Raw genomic sequence first — 18,338 nt, 5'->3', positions numbered from 1 at the left:
TGTGGTGGGTCTGGGGTATGGGACTTGCTATAAGGGAAACAGGAATCTGTGCTTTCATGAAACTTGTGTTTTACTCTAACACATTAATTAGGTCTTTTGCCAGTTATGGGCAACGGGGCCTGCAAATTGAATGGGATGGAGAGTCGTTAGGGAGGGTGCTGGAAAACCACTGACCGTGCAGGCGGTGACCAGAGAGCGACCAGAGTTGCTGTGCTGGTGATGTGTGATCAGGTCCAGGAGGGGAGGTCTCTGTGCTTCTTGCAAGCCAAGCCCATTGGCGTCTTGACAGACCCTGAAGGGTGGATGTGCAGGGATTCACACTATTCCAGTGCCTGCCTGCACCATTTTTCTGTTCCTGTCCCGATATTTGGCCCCTCCAGTTCACCTCATCATCTTGTGCGTGACTCCCACTTCCAATTTGAGTGTCATTTGCCAGCAAGCAGCAGGCATCCTTGGAGAGCCTGTTAGGGCCCATCGTATCATTTTGCTCCTTAGCTTTTTCTGTATGTTTTTTACTAGAGTTAAATTGGAATGATGGGAAATTCCTAGTGCTGTGATAATGAAGCGATGGAGAGAAGTCTTACGTACTCTTCTCTTGGTTTCATAGGTAATCTGATTAAATGCACTTGGGTATCATCCTTTACTATTCCTGAGTGGTTTTGATAACACTGTGAATTTGTATTTAGTTCACTCTCTTACTGTTCTTCGCAGGGCGGCGGCAACGTGTGAGTAGGCAGCAGAACTTGCCTTGATCTCCTGATGAGCAGCTGTTCTGTGGGCTGGTTGTTAGGTCCTACAATTCATGTAACTGTTGCTCTTCCGACTGCAGGTCTTCCAAAAAGAAGAGATTGAACCCTTGCAGGTCAAGCAGCAGGACGTGAACTGGCTGGGTCAAGGCCTCATTCAGAGCGCAGCCAAGGGCGCCAGCACCCAGGCTCTGGAGCGGGACCTAGACGACGCCAGCACGCGGTGGAAGACCCTCAATAAGAAGGTGATGTCTGCGTCCCCCTTCGTTGCCGTTCCTGCTGGTGGCTCTCGAGTTTGTTGCGACTGTACTTAGAGTAGCCAGGCTCCCCGAAAACCATCCCCTCTTTGACATCACTGGGACCTGGGTGGCCCACACTTGACGCCCGAGGGACTCGGTAGGCGGCATAAACGCAGGAAGCGAGCTGGGTGGGACAGGGTCCCCCTCAGGGCAGGGACCCGGCCATGCAGCTGTGACGGCCCTGGGCTGGGGGAGCATGTGCACCTCGAAGGGCACAGATCAGTGCCACCCAGGGGCCTGGGCCCCCTGTCGCCACATCGTCAGCTGACTTGCAGAAGAACTCGGAAATCTCACTTCTAATGTGAAACCTAATTTTCAGGCATCAGCCACCCACTCCGCACTGTATCATAGGTCACACAGTGCAGGTCATAGCCCCTGTGAGCCTGTCTGCCCTGGATGAAAGGTTTGCCTCCTCCCTAGAGATCGTGAACCCCAAATATCATTTTACTTGTAAGCTGTGGCTCCCACCTTTTTCTAAACCATGACGGAAAACACTGGAAAATATGCTCCCGTGTCTGGGGGATCCTTCTTTAAAGTCCGATTCATATCTCAGTGGTCCCCAAACACAACTGGGTGGCAGTGTGAGGTGGAAATATACTCCATGCCACTTAAAATACCTTGCCAATGACTTTTGCAGACCAAGCAGAAGAGACTTTTGAGAGGGGCTATTGGATATCTCTGTGCAGGACACAGAGACTCCGTTTACTGGAAGACAAAGGCCCTGGATTGTCAGGAAGGGACTCGAGAGCTAGAAGCTTGCAGAGTTTAATTGGTTACTTCGTAGTTAGTTGGCCTTGCAAAATGTAATTCTGATTCTCTGTACGATAATGTTTTTTTAAAAATATAAGTCTCTTGAAAAATCATTGTCCTTGATACTCGTCAGTAGGAAGTAACAGATGAATCCCAGGGATAATGAGAAAAATGAAGAAGGCATTGTTTGTTTCAGTAACCTTAAAATATTTGAACATTGATTGCTAATCATAAAGGTACTGGACATTTCCGAGACCTCAAAGATCTCCCCTTTTGCGTTGAGTAGTTGGGGTGGTAACCTTATCTCCTCGGTTTACTTGCTAAGTTGTCTCTTTCCCATCCCTGTCCTGCCCACTGTCAGTGCTTTGGGTACATTTGAAGTGGAAAAGGAAAGAAAATTTGGGACCAAATGGGAAGATGGGCATGGACAGTGCTGGCTGGTGGGGGGATCTTATTTTTGTGAACAAAGCAGATCATTTGAACCCCCCTCCCCACGACTGTGCAGGTTGCCCAGCGAGCAGCCCAGCTACAGGAGGCCCTCCTGCACTGCGGGAGGTTCCAGGATGCACTGGAGTCCCTGCTCAGCTGGATGGTGGACACCGAGGAGCTGGTGGCCAATCAGAAGCCCCCGTCCGCCGAGTTCAAGGTGGTGAAGGCCCAGATACAAGAGCAAAAGGTAAGGGAGCTTTTGTTTGGTTCCATGTTAAATCTTAATGAGAGTAAGAATTTACCATGTGACTAGGATATCCTAGGTAACTGCTTATCAATGCTCTAGGCATTATTCTGTTAGTCATTCAACAAACATTTATTGACCATCTGCCGCAGGTCAGCCATGGTTCCAGGGGCTGGAGATACAGGATCGAATAAAAACGATCAGAGTTCCTCATTGAGTTTCAGGTTTAGTGGGAAGGGAGGAACAGGGAGAGGCAATAAGCGAAGTAAACGAGTCAGTGGAGATACATTAGCAAGTGATAAACAAAGCAGGAGGGAGATAAGGGTTAGGAAGTGACAGGTAAGGGTGGCTGACAGGAAGTGCTGAGTGGAGGGGGTGTGTGTGCAGTTTTAAAAACTAGAGAACTCACGGGAGACCTCACTCACCGAACAGGTGACTTGGAGAGGAAATACCCTTGTTCCCCCATACAGTTGGTTGCTGCATGTGAAGTTGCCTTTTTTCTGGATTCAATACGGGCAGTTTCTTACGCTTCAGCCTGTACTAATGAGGCAGAAAGCTAATTCACACATGCTGAGAGATGTGCTCTGCTGTCTTTAAAAAAAAAATTTTTTTTTAATTGAAGTGTAATTGATTTACAATGTTAGTTTCAGGTGTACAGCAAAGTGATTCAGTTATACACATACGTACATACATATGTATTTTCTTTTCAGAGTCTTTTCCATTATATATTATTACAAGAAACTGAATATAGTTCCCTGTGCTAGACAGTAGGTTCTGGTGTCTTTTGACACCACAAACACAGGACCAGGTTGGAAGGACACTCCTCAGAGGGATGGTGACTACTTGGAGCCACACGTACAACTTTCATGGTCAGTTAGGAAGCATTTAGTGACCTTTGCAGTATTAATTTATCAGCCGTGACTTGAAATGACAGAAGGCGGGGGGGGGACACCTATCACACAGCACATTGACAAGGTTTCTCTTTGAAAAGAAGGGAAAGGATTAACAGTCTTAACTGAGTTTTAACATTCAGTGCTACTCTGTCTAAAAATTCTCTCAAGTCTTTATAATGTGGGAAAATTAACCTATTGGAAATAGATTTAGCAGTGAGGATTAAAGAAACATAACAGGAAACACACTGCATTTGTGTAATTTTTGGAAAAAACTAGTATATGATATGTAATAAAATAATTTATAGTTTATGTAATTTATAACAATAAAGTATAATGATGTATTTTATAATTTTTATAATATACTTAATGAATAGAATAAATAGATATAATATTCTATGACGTGGTGTGATATAACTGTGACCATTCACGATTTAATTTAAACTTTCATTATTCTCCCAGAGTTGATAACCTGTGACTAACTGACAGAACCTGTTTGTTGTCTCTGCCTTCTTCATTGCTAGGGCCTCTGATGTAACGTTTACCCCAAGTAATCTCCTTAATTGTTCTTTTTACTGGCTGAGCCACCTGTCGTGCTTCGTATAATGACTCTAACCTGTGTCAGGAGAGGGCGTGTCCCCCCTTCTCTTTGAACACTTTCCTCTCCCCCCTGCTGGGTGGTCTTGGTCTCAGAGTGACCAGGAGAGGACACCCTTTCAGCTTGTTACTTCCGGTGACTGTCCGTGCCCGTCAGTCCGTAAGCATCAGTCAGGATGGGGGGGGGGTCCCCAGGGGTCTGTACACCTGTGCCTTCTCTGCCACTCTCAGCACAGCGCCTGTGCCCCGCACTCGTCCTCTGAAATACTTGTTCTGATTCCTTTGGAGGAAGGTAATCCGATTTCTGGCTCCCTGTGTCAAGCATTCCATTCCAGCCTTCTTGCAATGAAGAATTAAATTGAATTCTTTTTTTTTTTGCCGCTGCTGCTAAATCCTGAAATATTCGTCTTATTTAGCCAGCTTTGGCGATTTCTGCCACGTTTCACCCTGTTTTCATTCTGGAGATGGTATTTCAAGGCTCTTATTAGTTTCCACCCTCATAAAGGACTTTAGGAGCCAGTCCAACCTTGTAAAAGGAGCCAGGAGCCTCTCATTTTAGCCTCAGTAGCTCGTGAACTTGGTCCCAGTCTCAGCTTCCCTGTCTGTTATGATGGATTGGCTAACATGGGAAGAGGTTCTGAAAGCAGCAAAGATTTGTGGTGGCCTTTTCTGTCTCCGTGGCACAGACAGTGGTTGGGAGCCTAGGGCATCCCCGTTTCATTGCGGTAATGGGGATTTTGCACTTTTCAGTGCAGTGGAGTCTCCCCCGTGGCACCTTCTACGCCATTATTGTATATTAAAAAACAAGTAATGAATGGTTTAGTGGCCTTATTGATATTAGTTTTATTTTTTATTTTTAAAGCTGTTTTTACGTTTATTTTTTAATCTTATTTATTTTTTAAATTATTTTTTGGGAAGAGACATAATTAGGTTTTTTTATTTATTTAATTATTGTTATTTTTAATGGCGGTACTACCGATTGAACCCAGGACCCCGTGCGTGTTAAGCACGCGCTCTCCCACTGAGCTGTCCCCTCCCCCGATGTTAGTTTCATTTACTACGAAAAGCCCCCACCACAGAGTCTGATACAATAGTAGTAATGAATCATTAAACAAAATGAGTTTTTTTTTCAGTCCTACTTCTCAGACCCTTTTTGTGTGTGAACCCATCGCACACCCAAAGTACTTAGCGTATGTCTTCCACATGTTGATACAGTTATTCCTCGGCTTCCTTTCTGTTTGTTAATTCTTTTTTAAACTCAATGCTCTGCCCTCAGCTTCTCCAGAGGTTGCTGGATGACCGCAAATCCACCGTGGAGGTGATCAAACGGGAGGGAGAAAAAATTGCCGACACAGCAGAACCCGCGGATAAAGTGAAGATCCTGAAACAGCTGAATCTGCTGGACAGCAGATGGGAGGCGCTGCTCAGTAAGGCCGAAACGAGGTAACCCCGTGCCTCCCGTCTTCTGGAAGAGCAGCGGTGGCTTTAATCCAGATTTCTTGTCTTTGGGTAGTGCTTCCCTCTGAATTGCTCTTCTCCTGTGTTTATCATGCATGTGAACCTAGGGCTGTGGTGTCTCCCTCCTCATCCCTCTGGTGGTAAAATGTCTTGTGGTCCCCAGAGAGATGCCAGCGCTTTAAGTGTTTCCCCCCGGGGGGGGGGGTCATTCATTCATCTGTGTATTAGGTAGTCGCTGCCTGCCTGCCACGCGTCTCATCGGGGTGAGCTGGCTGGATCCTCTCTGCCCGCAGACAGGACACAGCTGGCAGGGCTGCATAGCCACTGACGGGTGATACAGATGTGGTGGTTCAAAGCAAAACCCGCACCCAGGGCACGGTGGAAGTTTTCATAAGAAGAGCCAGCCTGGGGTGGGAAGGTGACAGCTGAGCTCTGTTTTGCAGGAGGAGCGGGAGTCGGTTCGGCAACGAGGCAGGTGGAGGGCGCTGTGATGTTACCAGGGTGGAAGCCGGGAGCATGGCCCTCCCCGGGCATCTGCGCTCCATGCTCTTTGATTACATCCCTTCGTTTTCTTCCCTGGTATCGCGTTGACCAGTGTCACGTTGTAGCGGCATCGAAATGTCGCTCCATAGGCTGGTTGGGTTGGAAATAGAAGAGCCGTGGAACAGAAGGAGATTCTCCAGACATTCCTACCTCCTCTGGAACTAAAATGGTGCAGAGAAGGGTTTGTCTAATCCTGAAGTACGGAGTAGAAGGATTTACCATTCTAGGACCGACTCAGGTGTTCTTAAGGAGGTGGAAGTTTCATGTTATCATGGAAGTTGCGTGTGTGTCAGTAGATTATTCCTTCTGTGTGAAGCCCCAGGGCCTTGTTCCCTGGCTGCCGTGAGAGGGACTCTCAGTCCTTTTTGTAAATAGATGAGTGAGTGTCTCGATCTCTGGCCTTTTCCTAACCCTTCCTCACAGCGGTATTGAACTGGGGAAAGATGGTGGTCGTATTATGATTCACACACAGATCAATAGATTCCCTCACAATTTAAATCATAGTGAATTAAACCTAATCACAAAGTAATTTCCACTGATTCTAGATGATTGGACATTAGAATTTAGCAAAAAGAGTCATAGGAAATGATAATGCAGAAGTCAAAAATAGTATGGTGATTTTTTTCATTTTTGAAAGATCAAGTGTATTTCAACTGAATATTTTTACATATGTGCATATTTATGCATATTTTAAAATATATGCACATGTAGTTGGCGATGTAATGATAGAGAAATTGTATTCAGTGGCATGTACCAGTTTTCCATAATTCCCTTCATCCCCATAGAAAGCTCATTTTTCAAATCATGTAATTCCCTAAGAATTAAATGTGCTGACAAGACAGCCACTCTGGGTCCCCATCGAAGTAAGTCGCAGGACTGGGCACTGAATCAGGTCCTCTGTACACAGGCCAGGAAATCACTTGCCCTCGATAAACACTGAGGACAGTGGAGGTAGGTTTCACCTTCCGAGGTACCTTTTTAACAGAGGGAACGGTGAGTTTTCGAAAAGCATTTCAAACTACACGACAAGCAAGAGTCTGAGGGCATATTTCTCCTCTTTCAGTGATGTCTTAGCCCAAGGATCATTAACTATTGCTTTGGGGAAATATACCTGCCAGTGTGCTTTTTAAAGGAGGAACCACCCATAATCCACTGTGAATGCTGTTTGCATCCAATTTTGACCATTTGATTAAAGCCAGCTCAGTGACTGGGGCTCTGCCTGAAGTTAGTTTATGATAAAGCACAGGATGTGTGTTCAGTAAATATTACCTATTCTTAACCATCATTATTACTGCTCTTGGGATTACAACTTTACTATTATTGTAACTGTTATCACTGTAAGAATTATAACCAGGTAACTTAAAATGTTCGTAATATTCAGGCACTGGAGGTTGGTGTGTTCAACTATAATTTTAGTTAATAAGAGAACTAATTTTATTTAATAGTGGAACTATTTTAAAATATCTTTTACAGATTTTTTTTTTTTTTTTTTTTTTGCAGGGGGTAGGTAGTTAGGTTTATTTATTTATTTGGTTTTTTGGTGGAGGTCCTGGGGATTGAACCCAGGACCTCGTGCATGCTAAGCACGTGCTCTACCATTTGAGCTATACCCTCCCCCCCTTTAAAGTGCCTTTTAGATGTGAGAGATTTTCATTCTAACCCAAGATGTTTTGTGCACAAACTGCTCAGCGTGGGTTGCAAGGGCCCTGAGTGGGGATTTCTGTTGACTGCTCTCCCACGTTCCTCATTCCTGAATGCCCTGCATCTTGGCCCGTTTATAGGAATCGTCAGTTGGAAGGTATCTCAGGTGGTAGCCCAGCAATTTCATGAAACCTTAGAACCGCTCAATGAGTGGCTGACGACCGTGGAGAAGAAGCTGGCAAATTGCGAGCCCATCGGAACCCAGGCATCCAAGCTGGAGGAACAGATCACGCAGCACAAAGTGAGCTTCCCACCCCTGTGTCAGCGAGACCCTGTTTTCCATTTCCTTTGTGGTTTTATGACATACGTTTGCATCCCGTCTGCATCACTGCAGACGTAGACCCGCTTCATGAGCCATCCTTTTGTTCTGCTTTATGTTTCCATTTTTATTTGTCCATTCTCTCTTTTTTTTTTTTTTTCTTTTTCGTTTCTCTTTTTCTCAACTTCATTTAGGCCTTAGAAGATGACATCCTCAGTCACAGTAAACATTTACACCAGGCCGTTAGCATCGGCCAGTCCTTAAAGGTTTTGAGCTCCAGGGAGGATAAAGATTCGGTGCAGCAGAAATTAGACTCGTGTCAAGTGTGGTACATTGAGATGCAGGAGAAGAGCCGCTGCAGGTCTGAGCTGCTCCAGCAGGCCCTGTGCAATGCTAAGATTTTTGGGGAAGACGAAGTGGAGCTGATGAATTGGCTGCACGAAGCACACGACAGGCTGAGCAGGCTCTCGGTCCAGGACTACGGCCCCGTGGGGCTGGGCACGCAGCAGGCCGAGCTTCGGGTATTTTGATTTATTTCGTTTTTGTTCATTTCAGTTATCTTTGTTTTCTCAGTTCTCCTGATTTCTGTATTATTTTATGTTCCTCGTTATGACTTAGATGACTCGCTACACACTCCAAAGAAGACTTGGCCTGGGTTTACAATTACTTTTATTTTTTTTATTTTTTGGTTATGTTACCCATCATTTCTTTTTGCTTTTTTTTAATTAAATTTTTTTTAATTAAAACACAGTTTTTTATTGAAGTATAGTCGATTTACAATGCTGTATTAATTTCTGGTGTACAGCATAGTGATTCAGTTATACATGCTATACATTTTCATATTTTTTTTCATTATAGGCCATTCCAAAGTATTGGTTTTAGTTCCCCGTGCTCTACAGTAGGGCCTTGCTGTTTATCTGTTTTATACATACAAGTAGTTAGTATCTGCAAACCCCAAACTCCCAGTGAAGTCACGTTTAAAAGAGACTGAATTGATCCAGTCGGTGGATTTTTCACCTTTCGTTTTGTCATGTCATCATTGTATACGCAGACCCGTACATAATAAACCAATCCTCTGATGTCCCCACTTGGCCACGTTTTCTGAAGAGGGGAGTGAATTATGAACACAGGACGGGGGCACAGTGGTGGAGAAAGGCGGGGTAAACGCGAGAACAGTGAGGGGTATTTGAAAATGTGAGGTGTCTGGTCCAAATGAAACCTAATTAAAATTCTCTGGGGTTAACAGGTAATGCCTATGCGTCTTTAAATTTCTTTTCTCCACGTAAAATGGTACCTGTGTTTTAGGTTCTGCAAGAGGACATCCTACTCAGAAAACAAAACGTAGATCAGGCGTTACTGAATGGTCTAGAACTACTTAAACAGACAACAGGTGAGACGTCTCTAAGACAAATCATCGAGCAGTGAGCATTTTGCCTTGCTTTCAAAATATTTTAGAGACGGGGTTTTAAAAAAAAAAAAAAACAGTTTATAATTCGGGGGCCGCTCCAAGACTTCATCCTGGAGAATGCTTTGAAGGCCGATCAAGGAGGTTTTTGGAATATGATTTCACTTTTTTTTTTTTTCTCATGATCTCACTGAGTTCTTAACAGAAGTTTTGTGAATTACTCATAACGCCAAGCACTGGGGCCCAGGAGGTGGTCAGAGGCTCCCTCGGTGGAGTTATGTTAGTTTTCCACTTACGGGAGGCAATTGTTCAAATGAGCACGTAGGTTGTGGATGGTTTTTTGTTTTTTAATTTTAAGATAGACGGCATTCCGTGGCACACAGTGTGACTGCCCGAGGCTTCATTCTCCATGCTTGAACTCACTAAGGAAACAGACCCTAGCTTGTTTAAGTCATTCCACTGGGCATAGGAGAGTCTCACTGGACCTATACTGAATTCAGTGTATGTACTTGGAAGGGGCGAGTACCAGTTCATTATGAACTGGAGGGGTTTGGTTTAGTATTTAGAGCCTTGCCCTGAAGTCTGAAGCCCAGGGACACAGTTCCTCTGTGTGTCTGAAATTAAATGGAGGCACAAGAAGACGTAATGGAATAGCACAGAAGAGTTTATTATGAACACACACTGCACGTACATAGATTATACACATGTGCACACATGTGCCAGGCACTGTTCTAAACACTTTGCAGATAGAAACTCATTGCATTTTTATCCCAACCTTATGAAATAGGTTCTCTCCTTCTCCTCACGCAATGATGCGTCACCAGGGACACGGAGGTTCTGTGTCTCGTGCAAGATAATAAGCCACAAAGTCGGTGTTTGGACCCCAGGCTGTGGTTAGCCCCTGTGCTTGAACACGGAAAGCATCGTGCCACGGCGGTCCTTCCCATGTCACGGAAGGCACCGCAGCCCTTTACCGGTTTTATATTTACATTTTCAGAGCTGTTTGCCTTCGCCGCAAAATCCTGGGAAAGATTCAAATTGAGGGAGGGGCTTTTCTGGGGTCAGCACCTCTTTAGAGAAAGGTCTCCTCACCCCCAGCCCCGAAAATCTCATCAGCGTATCACAGTATCTAAAGGACCCCCTCTTCCCCTTTCGTTTTTTTTTTTTTTTGGGGGTGGGGGTAATTAGATTTATTTATTTAATGGAGGTGCTGGGGATCGAACCCAGCACCTCGTGCATGCTGAGCACACATTCTCCGCCTGAGCTATACACACCCCCAGCCCCTTTCCTGAGATGTAACATGCCTTTGAAATTTTAGGTGACGAAGTTTTAATCATTCAAGACAAGTTGGAGGCCATTAAAGCCAGGTACCGAGACATCACCCGACTGAGCACGGAGGTGGCCGGGACCCTGGAGCAGGCCCTGCAGCTGGCGCGGCGGCTACACACCACACACGAGGAGGTGTGCGCCTGGCTGGACAAGGTGGAGGTGGAGTTGCTGTCCTACGAGACGCAGGATCTGACGGGAGACGCCGCCAGCCAGGCACACGCCAGGCAGAAAGTACGCTCTGCTTTGTGCTCGGGGGGGGGGGGGGGGTCCTCTCGCTACCTTTCGGGGAGTGTTACTTGCACAGGAACGAGACCGTATTTATCACCCGTCATTTCTAACGTGCTGAGGGATGCCTTGGTGGGCGGGGACCCATCCGAAATGGACAACATATCAGCTCTTGGTATTTCAAGGAGCCCCGAAAGATGAAAATGGCATGTTTGCATTTGTTTCTCGACTCTTAGGGTGGGAGTCAAATTTATTACCCTAGGAACAGAATGATGAAAACAGAGGGAAAAAAAAGGAAAATGATCATTGTTTTAGAGAGAATACATACCTTCGTTAGAATAACAGTATCTCTACAGGACAGATGGAAAACATGAGGTAGCTTCTCTAATTACGCTGCAAGTAGTGTCTTTTCCCCCCTGCTGATCATCCTTCTCAGGGGTCTCGGCCTCTGTTTTCATCATCCCTGAAGGAGGAGCACGGGGGAGGAGGAAGTTGCTGGGGTCCGGCTCACCAAGCCTGTAATGATTCCATGGGCGTGATTTAAAGCCGACGTGGGTCCTCGTTTTGAGGGTGACTTGACTCTGGGCTTGGACTTTCCTTTTTGTTTTACTTTTCTGCTACCTGATTACTGAGAGGTTATCAGCGAGCAAAGAATGAATACATGTGGAACTTGCTTGATTTGGGTTCCCAACTTTTAAACATTTATCATACATTTCAAAGATAAAACTCCTGCGGTGTTGACAAGTGATTGGCTCTTCTGAACACCTCAGGAAACACTTTCTTTTCTGCAAAATAGCTTTAAGCAGCTGAGGTTTATAGAGCTGACTGAGACGTAGGGGACCACGCCAGCACATCGCATTGGCCTGCGAAGGGCTTCAGCCCCGAGCACAGTTAGGGGAAGGGCCTGTCCAGACTCCTCAGCGTTGCCCACGGGTGTGGACGTTTCCTTCCTCCCGTTTCCAGGAGCTGAAGAAGGAAGCCAAGAACAGCAAAGCCCTGCTGGACTCGCTTAACGAAGTGAGCAGCGCCCTGCTGGAGCTGGTGCCCTGGAGGGCACGGGAGGGGCTGGAGAAGATGGTGGCCGAGGACAACGAGCGCTACCGCCTGGTGAGCGACACCATCACGCAGAAGGTGGAGGAGATGGACGCGGCCGTCCTGAGATCCCAGCAGGTATGGCGGGCGGGTGGGCGGGCCTCTAGGCAGGGCCTCTCCTCCCCGTGTTCCCAGAGCCGCCCCCCGGGCAGAGGTTGCCATCGGTAGTGTCACCACTTGTTGGTCATGCTTCACAAAAGAGGAGGGATTGGAAAGGGATCCAGCGGGGTTCCGAGGACATCCGAGTGCCAGGCAAAGCTGATCTGTAGTGAGCTGATGGCTGGCTGCCTCCGGGTCCCCGAACCTCGTCCTCACCAGGTCATCCACCTGGAGGACCAGCCCTGCCCCCTGCTCTCCAGACAGAATGCCTTTCATCGGCACGGGTGCACATCGCTCATGGTAACTTTGCACCCTGGTTAAGTCTCCTCTGTGTGTGAGTCAGTATTTTGAGTTATTAACTCTGCATCTTCCTATGTGGCCAGGAGAGGCTGTGTCCTTTCTAAAAAGGAAGCAGTGGTGTTGGTAATGGAGACTTTCTCTGAAGATGACTGAAGGGGGAAAAAATGATCCTTTCTGACCCGTCTGCAGCTCGTACAGGGTTTAGAGTTCCAGAGTTTCCTAGGCCCCCACCGTGAACCACAGCCCTCTCAGGACACTGTGGGCAACGCGTGGGGTCCTGGAAACCCAAGCTTGTAACACAGGTTTTGATTAACTTTTATGGAAATCTCTGAGTATTCATTAAGTCATCAGACTGTCATTGCGGGCTTTCTCTGCCGGGGTCGGTGTGGTTTTGCCGTGAACTGTAGGCCAGAGCTGGGGAAGGTAGGTGACTAAGCTTTTACTTGTCCAAGCCAAAAGCAAGGAACACAAATCAGATGGTGCGGGAGCATCCAAAATTCATTTTCGCAGCTGACCGTAGAAGTGTGATTTATCTAGTTCCGAAGCCTTGATGCCTCGCTCCTCATTTCAGTGGTGTGCTCTCTGGAAAAAAAAGTGTGCTCTCATCACAAAACAGATGAAAATAATGCCAGCAAAAGGCCTGCCTGAGACAGCTCTGCCAGGGAGGCCTTGATACCCGAGGGCTGCGTGTGCACGGCTCCGTTTTCAAAGTCTGGAGGAATTTGAGTGCCTCATTAGCACAGGGAAGTAAGCCTGTTGATTCACGAAGTTTATTCAACTATTGGAAAATAGTTGAATGTTTTTCACCAGAATGTATTTTATCCTTTCAAGGTTGGCACTGAAGACTTCTCTAAATAGACAGAGAGCCTATCCTCTTGGGAGTATGATTTTTCTTGAGAAGCAGACTGTGGTTGGCTTGTCCCTTGAAGGAAGGCAGCCACGAGGGCAGGTGGCAGGCTCAAAGCTCTGCCCTGTGCCAAGGTCATTAAACTGTCGCCCAGTTCTATTCAAGGTTTTGCACATATTTTCAACATGAAAGTCACCGGGTCGGTATGTGTTTTTCTAGAACCCAGAACATCTTTAGGAAAATAACAATAATTGGGTTTTTTTTTCCCCTAATAAAATCATCCCTTATTGAAAGTTTCAAGATTTTCTCAACGAATACAGAAAAACTCATGGAAGAAAGACAGTGTGAACACTGTGGTCTGTATCCTCCAAGCCGTCCTTGTGAGAGAGAATGGAGAGGGTTTAGGGAAAGCATCTTTCTGCCACAAAGTCATGCAGCTAACATTAGGGGCATCCCTGTATTACCATCTTCTGGTTGTTCATATGTATTTATTCTGCACTTACATGTGTGTTCCTTTGACATGCCTGCAAGTCTGCCCAGAGAAGTAACCTCCCAGTAATAAAGAAAACCAACAAAAAGCACTTAAACCAATTACAAAAAAAAAAAAAACAAAAGGAAAGAAAAAGAGATAGACCTTTCCGGTAAGGCTGAGCTGCACCATTTAGAGCTGGGAGGGGTGTGGACAGTGTGGGATGAGGTGACTTGACTGCAGTCCCCGTAGGCATTTCAACCAGAACTTAATCTGGATCTCATTCTACCTCATTGGAGTGCCTCTGTGTAAATCAGATAGAGAGGGAAAGTCCTATGGGGTGATTTTTTTTTTTTTTTGATAATCTCCCTCAATAATCGTAAGGAAGGTCCCATTGTTTTAGCAAGATGGAGGTATGTAACAAAGGTATTTCCAACCATAAGGACTTTGAGACATGGCTTGTGCACTGAAAGGGTCATGAAACATCTCTTACTCTCTAGGCAAATTTAAGAACAAACTGGTACCTGCCTTTCTGGTTTGGCAGAAATTCAGTTTTACACTCAAAAGAGTAGTTTCCAAACCCCTAATTTTCAAGTTTAATAAGGAGCTGATATGTCACTGAAATTATTTTATAACCTTGCCCCCGTAGAGATGTTTGGAATTAGGTAGGACCAGAGGACGGTTTGATACTAAAACATTTGTTTTCTGTTTACCCAATGATAATACTTCCATGAAATACAAAAAAAATGATGCAGAAGGGGGAGGGTGTAGCTCAAGTCGTAGAGCACATGGCTTAGCATAGCCAAGATCCTGGGTTTAATCCCCAGTACCTTCTCCAAAAAAAGTAAGTAAACCTAATTACCCCCCCAAATTTTTTTTAAAAAAGAATATTAAAAAAAAGAATGATGCAAAAAAAAAAATCTTCAGACTTGGATGTCAGCCACATACTTTGTACTGTTTGTTTTACGTTATATAAACGCATCACCTGCTGTTCTGTTTCTTCTCCATCCGAAACGTGGACATAATCTGACCACAGCCCATCTATTTGTTTTATTGACAGCTTCTCCTCCCAGATCCCTCCCCCCACCTATCCAGCCACAAGTGATGGGGTGAGGATGGGTGCCTGGAACATGACTGGAGAATTTTCCAATGTATAGATTTAATCATTTGTCCCTGAATAACCTGATGAAATGAAACTAGATTTAAAATACCCAAATGTGCTGCTTTCCAAGCAGATTTCTCTTAAGATGTTCCAATCTTTTGACATTAAGCTTGTTTACGAACAGACCTACCTCCTTTATAAGGTGATAACCTGCGTTTTGAAATTCAGGTGTGGAGGGACTTCAGGGGAACGGTCAGGCCGCCATCCCAGAGGGTATTGGCTTCCCAACCTTGACATGAAAGATGTCAGACATGGAAAAAGGTTAAGGTTGGAAGCGATTAGGGAAGGAAACATACAGATAACCTGATTAGCATGTACTTCATAACCACCCTGCAAATTCAGTTTTCCAAAAAGTTCTGATTGGACATGCTTACATTTCTCATGTTAATTCTAATAACAGTTGTGAGAAGCTGTGTCACTGAAGTTTGATTTCACAAGGCCAACAGCCTTATGCAAATCCAAATGACATTTATTGTTATTTGGGAAATAATGGGACAGCCTCAGTCCCGAGCAAGTGCGTGGGGACTGTGTGCATTCAGTGCTTCCTGTTAAAAGCCCCCAAATCTGGCTCTCCGATTTGCAGGCACCGATATCCTGAAAAAGATACTGATTTTGCTTTTTTTTTTTTTTTTAAATCGGGCCCATTCATAACTTTTGGGAAAGATCAAACTGGACGGAGGCAGCTTGGTAAATAGTGATGTTGTGCTTTACAAAGAAACAAAACAGCTGCCTCCTCTGACAGGACATGCCGTTATCTGAGTTAGAAACTGGACATGGTTTTGTGTGTCACGCCTACGCAGGGTCTTACATCTCTGCTGGTTTTCTTTTCTCGAATTGCACACTGAACCAAACGAGCCACGTGGAAACGGGGAAAGGCATGTTTACTTTAAGATGTTGTACAGACGTACAGCTGGAATTCAGGTCACTGGATTGTTTAAACCCAGAGCAGCTTGTCGTGCAGTTATTCATGTACAGTTAACAAACGTGGAGTTATCAGAAGATGCTACAAGCTTGTATCTCACTGGGTCTGGGAATCCCAGGCACTTTTTGGCTGTTCCAGTCGCCTGGCTTATTTTATTGCGCCATCATCATCCCCCAATATAGAGGCACATAATGCAGTTAAAATAAACAGCTCATTGGGTTGTTACAAATCAGCCTTGGAGAAAAATAACACCTGTTTATTTCTTTTAAAGAATGAGAAGGAAGGGAGATTTGTTTAGCCTGTCCAGGTGTTGGCGTGGGAGAATGCAAGCTGCATTATGAATAATATGAGGGAACAAAATGGAAGGAAATGCTAATCAAAAGAAAGTGATAAGGTCCTCCCCAGGGGAAGGGAGTAAAAGGATGTCCTTGAGGTAAAGGTTTGCTTATCACTCTGTCTGACTTAAACCTCTGCTTCCACTCAAGGGAAACTTTCTAGATAAGTACAAAAGCGATGTGTCGGAGATTAGAGAAAAGTTTAAACAGTAAATTAAAACCTACCGCTTTTTTTTTTTTTTTTTTTTTTGACAGTGGTGGCATTTGAGCCAGTTTTGGTGAACTCACATGATTATTTTTGAGTTCTTGAGCCCAAACCGTAGACAAGCCCAAGCAATGTGACAGGGTAACCACGAGTGCAGGGGTCAGACCACCGTGGTTCGAATCTCAGCCCCAGTGTTTACGCCCTTGTTGCTGAAAGGTCGGCCCCCATCCCTGACGAGCCGAATTGAAACTCAGAGACAGGGTCTTAAGAGCATAGAAGAAAAGAGACAGCTTTATCGCTTTGCCAGAAAAAGTGGACTCACGGCAGGGTAGTGCCTTCAAAACTGTGAGTCCACTTTGGGGATGGGGCAGGGTGGTTATACGGCCACAGCTCAAACAGTAAAGCATCGATAACCACCAACAGAATTATTTTCTTCTCATAAGGTTCAGAGTGGCATCATGGTGTCTCCAGGTGACCAAGTCTGCAGAGGCTAGTAGTTGCCACTCTTTCCATCTCTATCTTATAAGTACCCAAGGCATGGTCTTCTTGGTAATTCAGGCTGTTTTGTAAGATTGCAATTCTGTGACCTTTTCCTCAGGGAACGACTCAGAAACCAAGAATGATTTCTGCTTTTGATTACTGGAATAAAGCGGTGACAGTAAAATTAATAGCTTCATTTTAACAGTGGTCCTGGAGCTGAGAGTAGCAACCGGCCCTTCAGGTTAGTTGGCCAGTTTGAGAGCAAGCGGAAGAATAAGCAAGCTGTTAGCCCAAGCGCAGCCATGTTATTAATTCTCCTTCAACCCGGGTAACCTCTGGTGGGTCAGTTCGCTTCTCTCTGCCTTGGCTTCCTGGGCTGTGAATGGAACTAGTGCTAATACCCACATCACACAGCTGTTGTCAGGATCAAAGGAGATGTTACTGCATCTTAAGCACTTAGAACAGTATGTTCAGATGAATGTTGCCTGTTACTGTTTCAGAGTGTTTTCCAGGAACATTTAGAGATTGGCCAGTTGGAGTGTCTCTCACCAGCTTGTAGGAAATCTCTGGGACGCTGGTTCACCTCTAATAGGAACTTCAGTAGCTCAGGTTGATAGTCACATGCCACTGACCACCCCCGTTAAAATACGTCCCCCGAATGCAGTTAGGGATGCTAACATTGTCTGCCATTCATTGGAAGCCGTTTTTTGCTACTTCTATGAGCAGCAAGCAAACTTATTAAAATTTGGTGTAGAGTCGGGGGAGGATATAGCTCACGTGGTAAAGTGCATGCCTAGCATGCACGAGGTTCTGGGTTCAAACCCCACTACCTTCTCTAAAAATAAATAAACAAAAAACTAAACCTAATTACCCCCCTCCTCCCCAAAAAAGATGGAAAATTTGGTGTAGTGAGCTTGCTGTCCACGTCACTCACGTGTGAAATAAGCCATTTTGATAGTCTGTTAGAAATACACACGGCAAGTCATTTGGAAGAGACCCAGACAGGAATAACATGCCTTGCTCGACCGTAATCGTTTCATGGAGACCCTGGGGGTGTTCCTTTTGTTTCTCAGCAATAAATATTTTTCTCATTTAATGAAAAAAAAAATTTCAAAGGCAGAAGGGAAGCTTCCACTTGAAGTCTTGTTTTCTTTCAGCAGGCAAATATTTGCCTTGGTTAAAGAAACCATGTTTGAGTTTCAGCTTTCTGTTTTGGCAACTTGGATGGTATCCTTGTACTGTTTGTTTTTTTTGTTGTTGTTGGAGACTTTTTTTTTTTTTAAAGAAAAGGAGACTTAGTATTAAACTAATATTAACACTAAGAGCCTGACTTTCTTTACTAGGACTGTCATATAAATACTAAAAATAGCCTGGACACAAATTAGAGGGGTGGGGCATCACTTTGAGTTTTTTTCAGGGACCAGTAGAAGGAAAGAAACAAGTCAGTGCTGTTAAATTTTATTCCAACTTCTTGCAGCATTTGTGCTCAGGTGGAGAAGCCTGGACTGTTTTTTTTTCTCAGTTTTGTACTCTTTGAGGGCATCACGTAGAA

General features: G+C 45.0%; 1 protein-coding gene and 1 long non-coding RNA gene across 2 annotated transcripts in view; one reads left to right on the top strand and one right to left on the bottom strand.

Moving 5' to 3' along the window:
• Positions 1-18,338, top strand: part of DST (dystonin) — a 436,433-nt gene that overhangs the window by 354,500 nt on the left and 63,595 nt on the right. The window contains 9 exon segments of the mRNA XM_032463323.1: positions 830-991; positions 2,301-2,471; positions 5,232-5,398; positions 7,738-7,762; positions 7,764-7,898; positions 8,111-8,437; positions 9,222-9,306; positions 10,640-10,881; positions 11,839-12,045. Coding sequence (XP_032319214.1) covers positions 830-991; positions 2,301-2,471; positions 5,232-5,398; positions 7,738-7,762; positions 7,764-7,898; positions 8,111-8,437; positions 9,222-9,306; positions 10,640-10,881; positions 11,839-12,045 — 1,521 coding nt within the window.
• On the bottom strand, positions 813-18,336 carry LOC116658331. The gene is made up of 3 exons (XR_004313678.1): positions 17,370-18,336; positions 14,176-14,178; positions 813-823 (listed from the first exon to the last, which is right to left on the bottom strand). It is a non-coding gene; the product is annotated as an uncharacterized LOC116658331 (long non-coding RNA).

Source organism: Camelus ferus, chromosome 20, assembly GCF_009834535.1.
Source record: "Camelus ferus isolate YT-003-E chromosome 20, BCGSAC_Cfer_1.0, whole genome shotgun sequence".
NCBI classification, from domain to species: domain Eukaryota; kingdom Metazoa; phylum Chordata; class Mammalia; order Artiodactyla; family Camelidae; genus Camelus; species Camelus ferus.
Note: the sequence above shows the minus strand (reverse complement) of the source record. Positions and strands in the feature narration are given on the sequence as shown.